The following is an 11,824-nucleotide window of genomic DNA, read 5'->3' as shown; positions in this document are numbered from 1 at the left end:
CACAGGACCAAGTCAAGAGTTCTGGACTGCCCAAGGTGAACTGCCCTCCTCAGTGCAATCACCTCCTCACGTCACCTCTGTGAACATAAACGTTATTAGCTAGACAGACAGTATACTGGGTGACCTTAGGATAACACTTCCACCGGGGAACTGACATTGTAATTACAAGCACAACCCAGATGGCGTTGATATCATTACGCCACCCAACAGAGGTTATCATCATCGACCTCATCTCCTAACTGAGGTATGAAAGAGGAGCCTTACACTGACGTCACCTGACTGCCAACAGATGGCGTTGTTTGCATCTCACCTAATACTTGGAAGCTGGAGTGCAGGTCCATAGATGGCGCCGAAATCGCCACTCCTCACTCCAGCAACGGTGTAGATACCATAACAAAGGCAAATAGCGACTGCAATACAGAGCTGCTGTGGATCAAGACGTATGCCTGTTGCAGACATAAGGACTGCCAAAATAATAATAATACTAATAATAATAATAATTTTTATTTAGGTAAAGGTACATACATAAAGAGATTTTACAAAGTTTGTTGGCTTTATAGATAGAGCTAGTACATACAATGCCTAAAGCCACTATTACGCAAAGCGTTTCGGGCAAAAGGAAGTCCCCTGAATGGGGAGGGGGGGGGGGGGGGGGAGGTTCAAGCACAGCTGTGAGGTGCGCAAGATCAATGGGGGTTGTTGCTGCCTCCAGCAAAGCTGTGGCTTCTTTGTCTACAATGGATTGCCACAATTCCATCCCAGCTGGATTGTTTCTATATACTGTATGTATATATATATATATATATATATATATATATATATATATATATATATATATATATATATATATATATATATATATGTATATATATATATATATATATATATATATATATATATATATATATATATATATATATATATATATATATAATTCAGTTGCATATGTCCTGGGGACCATTCAGGCTTGTTCGCATATATATATATATATATATATATATATATATATATATATATATATATATATATATATATATATATATATAATATATAATATATATATATATATAAAATTATATATAAATATAATATATATATAATATATATATATATATATATATATATATATATATATATATATATATATATATATATATATATATATATATATATATATATAAATAATTATATATAAATATAATATATATATATAATATATATATATATATATATATATATATATATATATATATATATATATATATATATATATATATTGGTAGCAGTCTTTCTTGTATACATATGTTGTTGAATATGACCGAAAAAGTAAGATTAATAATTCTAACACAAATTTTCTCAATATTTCTTATGTTTCTTTTTACTGTCAATTGTAATTGAAAAATCAATTCTCCAAAATTCATTTTTATTTCTAGTCTGACGCGACGCTTGTACGTGTTTCGTAATAACTTATTCCATTTTCAAAAACTTTAGTTTACACACACACAACTGTAACCTGAAAACACTAAACAGAGTTTTACTTATGCTAACACTGAACAGCTTGTCTTATATACTCGCACTTGGGTGAGGTGATATGTTGCAACAGTTTTGGATGAGGAGAACAAACTTTTGACCAACACAAGACAGAACACAGAACAATGGGTATTAACTGGATAAATGAGAGGAAAGAATGGAAGTAACTGCAAAGGGACTATTGGCCCATACTTCCCCTTGTTGCTTTTATATTGGTCTTCTATATTGCCGCCTGGTATCGCTGTATACAGCGATAGCAGGCGGCTTGATATCTGCGAGGCACTACACATCAAAAAGTCAACACCAGCAATCAACAGCCAATTAATGCACAACTATATTCTACCCTCTTCAAGACTCCGTACCAATATAGAAGCATCAAGAGGAAGTATGGGCCAATAGGCCCTTTGCAGTTACTTCCATTCTTTCCTCTCATTTATCCAATTTATACCCATTGTCCCGTGTTCTGTCTTGTGTTGGTCAAAAGTTTGTTCACCTCATCCAAAACGATGGCTCCTCTTGCATGATAGTTGATGATAGATGGAATTACTGGTGTCGATTTCACTATGGACGCTCAACTGTTTCCATTACTCGTGTCCTTAGACACTCGACGGGAATGATTATTCACATCTTACTCATATTACGCAAGTCATATTATCAGTAACTCATGATTGTCAAGCTCAATTAATTGTTGAGGGTTAGCTGTCGACGACGCCTGATTTGGTCTCTACGTCTCGTTTTATGTGACTAGTATAGGTTGATTAAGTTTAGATCGGTCAGTTATTATGTTATTAATAATGTTGTTGGTGATAGTAATGGTGATGATGAGAAGTGACAATCATTATAGTGATGGTGGAAAATGATGGTGTCATCGATGATAGTAGTGGTAATGATGATAGTGAGGATGACTATGGCAGTGATGATGTTGGTGAAGCTTTTAGTCAAGACACCGAAACTAATTTATGCAATTATTCCATCTATTAAAAAAATGACAGCATGTTTTCATATATATAGATTCGAGAACTGCCATTGAAACCTTGCAACAAGAACACATACGTGACAACATCCATCTGACCACAAATGTCATTACATTAATGCAAACACTCAAACGTCAAGGTCGTCGGATAATTAGCAACTGAGTGCCAAGTCATGTGGGAATAATGGGGAATGACATTGCAAACGAAGCTGCAAAACTTGCAAATAAGAGAAAAAATGTAGACATTTACATAGCAAGTTATGCAAGTTACCCCAGAGTCTATCACATATTAAGAAAGTAATTAGAAATAGAGCAATGCTCTATTTGATCGAATAGATCGAAGATGTACAGTATAACACAGCAATTGCAGCATCAGGATCTGCGGGTTAGTATAAGAATTCAACCAACTACGAATTTCTTATTTTTCTTATTTCATTTATTTTGATAAAAGGGAGTAGTAGAACAACAGAAGTTTACTTACATTACATGAGGCTTGGATACCCATGTGCATGGGAAATAGGCTTACAGATTCCAGAATATGTGAGGAAATGTCAACCCTGAGAAGAAATGTCTGACAGACCACTAGAACATTATCTAACACAGTACAGAGTTACACACCAAATAAAATTTCAACTAGATTCAACAGAGCATTAGTTGTTAAACACATGGGACATAATCTTACTGAAGCGAACATACAAGTCATAAATACTCATACTCCTCCTAAGTAAAACAGAAACAAGAAATAAGTAACACTTAGTGAGCCAGCCAGAGGCTTAGAGCCCCATGCAGGAATATCCCTGAAAAAAATCTAGAAAAATTTTTCTACCAATTAAAATCAAATGACACAAAAGCAAATCTTCAACATTTATCTAATCTGGACGTAGTAATTAATTACAAAGATCATTTGTTAAGTCAGCATGTATTTGTACCTTCAATATGCAACTTTAGGCCAGATTTGACAAAGAATTCGAACATCATGCAACTCCATTAATAGTATATAAATAAAGCTGATTCATTGAGCAGAGTATCTAAACTTTCTAAAGTATACTATCGAAAGGGAATGGTTGGGAGGCATTGAGATCACTAGATTGTTTGAAGCTTAGGCTAGACATATATATGAGTTGGTTGGGTGGATATAAATAGGAGCTGCCTCGTATGAGCCAAAAGACCTTCTGCAATTTCCACTATTCTTATGTTGTGGTATTGTTTCAAACCTGTGAAAATGGGTCAGATGGAGGCTTAACTAAACTGAGTGTTTATGTTGCAGCTGGACTACAGTGAGTGTGGGGACGAGGCACAGCCCTCACCCAAGCACATGAAGCTCTTCACAGATTCCCCACCCAGTCCGGACCGACAGTTCTGCTCCTCCACCACTTCTATGGCCAGTGACTCTGCCCACACACCCTCAGAGGTGAGTTCTGCTTACTAGCTCGCTCCACTTTCATTCAGAAGTGAGCTCTACCTACTGGCTCATCCCACATCCCATGAGTGGTGAGTTCTGTCCACTGGCTCGCTACACTCTCCACACTTCTTTTCAAGATCATGAGAAGCATATCACTGACATTTCTCACACTCGCCTACATCCACCTCACATCTGCCTTTACACTTAACCTGCCCCCCTCCCCCCCTCATTCCTTCTCACAGGTAAGGTTGTCTTTACAACTCTGATCTTTTAATGTTGCTTGTTTACTCACAATTGGAATTAGTGCAATTCTTCCATGAGAAAGAGATAATGACATAGTGTCAACATTTCGGTAGACAAGATATTATAATGTCAACATCCCAGTTGTCAAGATACTACTAGGAGAGGTACTTGGCTGTTCCGGGTCTCATTCCCCCTCTCTCATATCATTCCCTATTCCCCTCTCTTCCCATCTTTCCCACACTCCATCTTACTTTACCAACACCTTCTCACACCTCTCTTCCAGTCTCCCTCTTTCTATCACCTTTCCATCTAACCCTATCTCTCCTAGCCTCTCTTCAAACATCCAATCCTCCTCCTTCCTTCTCTTCCCTCTATGTCTCAGATTTTTTTTTTTTCATCAGCTTCCAGTTAAGAAGTCTAGGTATTCAATTCACCTGAATTGTGAATGTTTATTTCCATGATTTTTTATTAACACATTTAGGTACATCTGCATTTGTGCAGCTACCTAGACTATATGAAGGGAAGTGCATTGTGTCACAAAACTAGCTACGTGATGCTAAAATCCCCAGCACACAAGATTTTTAGTCATACAGAGGCATGTGATCAGTAGTCTCCACTGGCAAACTCTAGGTGCATTAAGAGGATATCATCATGAAAACAAGAGTGAATAAGGTAGCAGTGATACTAAGAGTCCCTATCTCGAAACATGGTTAGTCATACAGGGCCATATGTTCAGTAGCCTGTACTGGCAAATTTTGGGTGCATTATGAGGATAGCCTCAAGAACATGAGAGTGAATAAAGTAATTTCTAAGCTCCAGGTACCTCATGCCAACAGGTCTGAATGGTCTGATAACTGGGCATTCGGTGATGTAGTGTGCAAGATCATGCCCCAGTTCCTGCTCACAGAGTTTGCACCTGGAGTGCTCAGGATTGAGAGATCCATCACTTGTAGCCACCTGTCACAGGTAACAGTAACCCAACCTGATCCTGGCAACCACTGTGTCGCACCGTATGGTGGTCATTTTGTGCTGCCCATAAACAGGTTTCGAATCTGAACAAATCATAGCTTTTCATACTGGGGCTTTCAGGTCGTTGGGAGTCAGTATTTTCTCTCCTATCAGACCTGAATGTTTGCAACAATACAGTTTTGACAGCAGAGATGGTGATACCTAAGTCTAATTCAACTTCATCTTTGTTACATGCTAATTTGGCTGCAATGTCTGTGTCATTATGATGGGGTTATATTTTTGTGTGATGGTATCCATACAAAGGAGATTTGAAACCCTTTGCAGATGATGAGTCACAATAACGTGGCTGAAATATGTTGACCAAACCACACACTAGAAAGTGAGGGGACGACGACGTTTTGGTCCGTCCTGGACCATTCTCAAGTCGATTGTGATGAGGGAAGTTGTTTTTGTTGTTATAGATTCAGCTACTTGGAACAAGTTCCAAGTAGCTGAAATGCTACAAGTAGCCCATGCTACTTGGAACAAGTTCCAAGTAGCATGGGCTATGGTGAGCCTGTAGATTACCTGGCACAGGAGCGGGGCAAGTAGCTCGGGTTATGGTGAGTCTGTAGTGGACTTACCTGGCACAGGAGCAGTGCTGTGTGATGAGGGAATGATTGATTGATGAAGATTAAGCCACCCAAGAGGTGGCACGGGCATGAATAGCCCGTAAGTGGTGGCCCTTTCAAGCCATTACCAGTATCAAAAGATGATACTGGAGATCTGTGGAGGCGCAACTGCACCCTGCGTGACGGGAGATGTCTCCCGGACCAAGTGGTGACCAAATGGTGGTTGAGGGAAGGGGTTAAAGGCAATAAATAGGCAAGAGAGAGGTGAGGAGGAGAAAATCTTAGAGGAAGAAGAGCAAGGCAAAAGGTACGAAAGGTAAGGTGAAATAAAGGGTATAGTAATAGGAATAAGAACATAAGAACACAAGAGCAAAGGTAACTGCAGAAGGCCTATTGGCCCATACGAGGCAGCTCCTATTTATAACCACCCAATAAGAAGGGGAAAGTAAACCCTTTAAACCCTTTACTCTGTGCAGCAATTAGGTCATTTATAATTGGTAGTATGAAGTTCTTGTTGTCGATCTTCCAGGAGAAGTTTGCGATTGCTTGAAGAGCAGACTGAATCACAAAATATAATTCCTCCTCCTAAGTTTTTTTAATGTACTAGTAGCTAGTTGTAGTGCCGCTTGTTCTGCTTGTGTGGAGGTCAGCCCATTGTTTAACCTGACATTGACAATCTGTGTGCAAATATTATTTCTATAAAACCTACATACTTACCCCCCCTAAATGTCAACCCGTTGACCAACTTGAAATAACTGCGGATTTCTGCCATGTTCTCCCCCCTTTTTTTTTCTTTTTCAACACAATTTAAACTTTAATCTCAATTAGTATTAAGTTTTAGTCTAAGTGGTTTTTCCCCCCACACCTTGCCTGAAAAAAGTGTGCATTAGTGGCTTTAGGTATTATATATGTATTAGCCCTATTTATAAATCCAACATTATGTTTGTATCTCATCTCTTATGTATATACTTTTACCTGAATAAACATTTAAAATTGAATTTGAATGCTGCTGCAGTCCGTCCAGTAAAAGATTGCACTGAGCCGTCGGTGTAGACACAGTGCAAGTGAGATCTTAAATTTTCGATGGAGGCAATTGGTTGAAGTGTGTGTGTAGCAAGTAAACAATATACTTGCTCCAATCTCTCATTAGCTTAATGACAAAACTCATTAGCACTAATTATGAAGCTATAATCTTTTCTCTATTTACAATTAACATTCTATCCATCCTTCCAACCTATTGGAGGACGGTGAGGTGTAGTCCAATCATATAAGCAATCGAGAAGCGATTAAGTATCAAACCACTACTTCACTTACCTGGAATGTCAAGCAACCAACGACCTTAGAAAAGCTTTAAGAGTCCCTGAATCTTGCAGTAACCACTCTGAAGCCATCAACATTGCCACTCATCTGGTCAAAAAAGGTGTCCAGCTGCTGGACACCTTCATAAACACTGTCAAGCAGTATCCTCCCTTGTGATAGCAGCCTGATGATTTAAATGCGACCTCAGCACACAGTATACCTTCACTAAAAATAAAAAATAAAATCTACCACATACGGGCTATTCATGCCTGTGTCACCTCCTGGTTGGCTTAATCTTAATTAATCAATCATTCAATCAATTAAGTATCAGTATAATTTCCAGTGATTCAGTTAACTTCAGTACAGATGCTTCGGAGTTACCACACCTCTTCAACCTCAAGATTGTAGCATTCGGCTTATGCAGTTCTAATCTCCCCCAAGACGCTCCAACTTCGACACAGAGCAGACAGCAGACTATGACTGCACTGAGCTACCACACTCATGATCTCATTGAGTTTAGACACTTATGATCTCATCGAGTTTAGACACTCACGATCTCATCGAGTTTAGACATTCACGGTCTCATCGAGTTTAGACACTCACGATCGCATTGAGTTTAGACACTCACAATTCCGCATCGAGCTGTCATGCTTTCCCCGCATAGAACTCTGGGACTCCGGCCTCAATCAGCTCTGTGCTCTGCTCCAAGTTCTGTCTCAACGTATACGACAATGCAAACAACCAACTGCTGTAACCAAGATTACTACTTATTTTATTTATTTATATACAAGAAGGTACATTGGGGGTTAACAGGGAACATAGAAATTAAGTTGATTTTATATTCTTGTAACGCCACAAACATGCATAGCGTTTCGGGTAAGTCCTTAAACTAACAGATAATTTTTAGATAATTCATAGTAAAATGGACAAAATATGTTTACAGGTACATTGCAAAAAATTTTGACAAAAAAGCAGATTAGAATAATATACAATAATAACAATATACAATAATGAACAAGGATTACTAGGCACATTAGGATAACATTTCAGGATTATACATTGGTTCACTGAAGGATAAAATGAGGATCATTTCAAGGAATAATGCAGTAGAAAATGCACTCAATACAACAACCATGATATTGGATGATATCAAAGATTACAATGGTAAAGTAATATGGCTTAGGTTCAAATATTGAGGGATTGAGTGGCACTAGATACAGTGCGAGATAAAGCACTAGGTAGAAAACTATGAAGATGAAATTAGGTACTTTTTGGTTTTATTTTTGAATAAGGCAAAAGTTGGACAGCTTTTCAATTCATTAGGGAGTGAGTTCCATAGACTAGGTCCCTTTATTTGCATAGAGTGTTTACACAGATAAAGTTTGACTCTGGGGATATCAAAGAGATATTTATGCCTGGTTTGGTGAGTATGTGATCTATTACATCTGTCCAGAAAGAGTTTCAGAACAGGGTTTGCACTTAAGAAAAGGGTTTTATAAATGTAATTGACACAAGAGAATGTATGGAGTGAATTTATGTTTAGCATGTTTAGGGATTTAAACAGGGGAGCTGTGTGTTGTCTGAAAGCAGAATTTGTTATTGTCCTGATAGCAGATTTTTTCTGGGTGATGATGGGCTTGAGGTAGTTTGCCGAGGTTGAACCCCAAGCATAGATACCATAAGATAGTGGGTAGATAAGTGAATCATAGAGAGAGAGGAGAGGAGAGTAGGGTACATAATATCTGATCTTAGAGAGTATACCAACTGTTTTTTAAACCTTTTTAGTTATGTGCTGTATATGGGTGCTGAAGTTGAGTCTCTTGTCTAAGTATAGGCCAAGGAACTTTCCATAATTTTTATTGCTAATGTTTACATTATCTATCTGAAGCTGAATTGCATTTGTTGATTTGCTTCCAAATAAGATGTAGTAAGTCTTTTCTATGTTTAGTGTGAGTTTGTTGGTTGACATCCACAAGTCATTAGTACTAATTATGAAGCTATAATGTTTTCTCCTAATTACAGTTAACATTCTTTCCATCCTTCCAACCTATTTGAGGACGGTGAGGTGTAGTCCAATCATATAAGCAATCGATAAGCGATTAAGTACTGTATAAGTATAATTTCCACAGTGATTCAGTTAACTTCAGTACAGACGCTTCGGAGTTGCCACACCTCTTCGACTTCAAGATTGTAGCACTCAGCGTATGCAGTTCTAATCAACCCCAAGACGTTCAAACTACGACACAGAGAAGACAGCAGACTACGACCACATCGAGCTATCACACTCACGATCTCATCGCATTTAGACATGCACGATCTTATCAAGTTTAGACACTCACGATCTCATCGAGTTTACACACTCACGATCTCATCGAGTTTAGACACTCATGATCTCATTGAGTTTAGACACTCATGATCTCATCGAGTTTAGACACTCACTATTCTGCATTGAACCGCCACACTTTCCCGCATAGAGCTTCAGGACTCTGGCCTCACTCAGCTCTCTGCTCTGCTCCAAGTTCTGTCTCAATGTCTATGACACTGCAAACAACCGACTCCTGTAACCAAGATTACTAAATAAATCTGAAACCCACTAAACACTGTGTATCTAATCTACCCAACAAAGTAACATAATCGTACATTACATGTGACATCTTTGAGAAGAGCAAAATCCTCATTTTCTTTCTTAGTGACGGGTGTGTATGATACTTAAATAGTGTGATAGAGATAAAGAAGAATATCGAAGACAGGTAGATTGCACTTAAAAGGAATGTTAAGTTTGATGAGATTGTAGGCATTTTTGCTCAGCCATTTATCAAAAAATGAATCTGTATGTTGGCACCAGTCAATAGGGTATCAACAACATTGAATAATTTGTCTCTGAGCAGTGCAGGAGATGTAGGGTACCTGGTTGATACCTGGTTGATGGGGTTCTGGGAGTTCTTCTACTCCCCAAGCCCGGCCCAAGGCCAGGCTTGACTTGTGAGAGTTTGGTCCACCAGGCTGTTGCTTGGAGCGGCCCGCAGGCCCACATACCCACCACAGCCCGGTTGGTCCGGCACTCCTTGGAGGAATAAATCTAGTTTCCTCTTGAAAATGTCCACGGTTGTTCCGGCAATATTTCTTATGCTTGCTGGGAGGACGTTGAACAACCGCGGACCTCTCATGTTTATACAGTGTTCTCTGATTGTGCCTATGGCACCTCTGCTCTTCACTGGTTCTATTCTACATTTTCTTCCATATCGTTTACTCCAGTACGTTGTTATTTTACTGTGTAGATTTGGTACTTGGCCCTCCAGTATCTTCCAGGTGTATATTATTTGATATCTCTCTCGTCTTCTTTCTAGTGAGTACATTTGGAGGGCTTTGAGACGATCCCAATAATTTAGGTGCTTTATTGCGTCTCATGACTTTTAGGCAAAAGGTCGTGTTGACTTACATGATTTTCTCTAGTATGGTTGGAAGCTTCAGTTCTTCCCTCATGTTGATGATTCTAGTGCATCTTGGGGCACCTGCAAGAATTATCCTCATGGCTTCATTCTGTACTGCTACAAGTTTGTCCAATACAGAGGTGGGGAAGTTAATTAGGTGCAAAGCATGATAATCAACTAGAGATCTAACAAACATCATATACAGTATAATAATCTTGCATATTTATTATTGATACCAATATTCTTACCAGTAAGTGTTTTCAAATGTTTAAGTCTTTCTTTTAACCTACAATGTAGATCTTTTACAATGTCACTGTTGATACCAACTCCAAGGTATTTGTACTTCCCACATGCTTCAATGTTCTGGTTGTTGACCTTGAAAGTTAGAGGGACATGAGTTTTCTCTTGAGGATGGAGAGCTCTGGATTTAGTTATAGAGATAACAAGACCACATTCAATGCCTTTAGCAGGGAGTGAATCAAATAGAGTTTGCACTCTAGTTTGGGTATTTGAAACAATTCATATATCATCGGCATAACAGATGATGGCTTTGTCAGGTAGTGTGGGAATATCAATTATTAATTTGTGGATCAGAACATTGAATAGTGTTGGGCTAAGCACTCCACCCTGGGGTGTACCCAACTCAAAGGGTACACAGTGATTACTTTTGACCCCCTTGAAAAGAACTTAGGCGGTTCTGTTACTCGGGTAACCCCTGAACCATGTCAGCAGTCATCCCTTAACTCCAAAAGAGGCTAGTTGTTCTAAGATTATTTCTCTGTTTGCTGTATCAAAAATAGTTTGGAGGTCAATAAATGTCACCTGAGAGCTTGGTCCCTCTAATAAAATATCCAGCAAAGCAAGTTTGTATGCTTCTTTCAGGAAGGAAACCATACAGGTTAGGAGCAAGGTGGGGCCTGATTTGAAACATTAATCTGTCGAGTATTTCCACGAATTTTTGTTTATTAACACATTTGGGTACATTTGCATTTGTGCAGCTACCCTTGACTATATGAAGGGGAGTACAGTGTGTCAAAAAGCTAGCTACATGATGAACAAATCCACAAGGGCCGTGACAAGAATTCGAACCTGCGTCCAAGAGCATCCCAGGCGCTGCCTTAATCGACTGAGCTCCGACATGATAAAAAATCACGGCCCTTGTGGATTTGTTCATTTGATGCATCACGTTATTGTGATTTCTGTGTGTAGCTACATGATGCTAAAAATCCCCATCACACAAGGTGGTTAGTCATACAGAGGCAAGAGATAAGTCGTTTGCACTGGCAAACTCTGGGTGCATTATGAGGATATCATCATGAACACAAGAGTGAATAAGGTAGCAGTGATACTAAAAGTCCCCCATCTC

General features: G+C 38.8%; 1 protein-coding gene across 4 annotated transcripts in view; it reads left to right on the top strand.

The window, feature by feature from the left end:
* LOC123755869 (steroid hormone receptor ERR1) overlaps window positions 1-11,824 on the top strand; it is a 203,873-nt gene that overhangs the window by 132,794 nt on the left and 59,255 nt on the right. For all 4 annotated transcript variants that reach the window (XM_069300146.1, XM_069300147.1, XM_069300145.1 and 1 more), the window contains exon 3: window positions 3,771-3,914. In XM_069300146.1, the coding sequence (XP_069156247.1) occupies window positions 3,771-3,914 (144 nt within the window). The remainder of the gene's footprint in view (window positions 1-3,770; window positions 3,915-11,824) is intronic.

This window comes from Procambarus clarkii, chromosome 43 (genome assembly GCF_040958095.1).
Source record: "Procambarus clarkii isolate CNS0578487 chromosome 43, FALCON_Pclarkii_2.0, whole genome shotgun sequence".
Taxonomy (NCBI): domain Eukaryota; kingdom Metazoa; phylum Arthropoda; class Malacostraca; order Decapoda; family Cambaridae; genus Procambarus; species Procambarus clarkii.
This window is presented reverse-complemented; position numbering and strand designations above follow the sequence as displayed.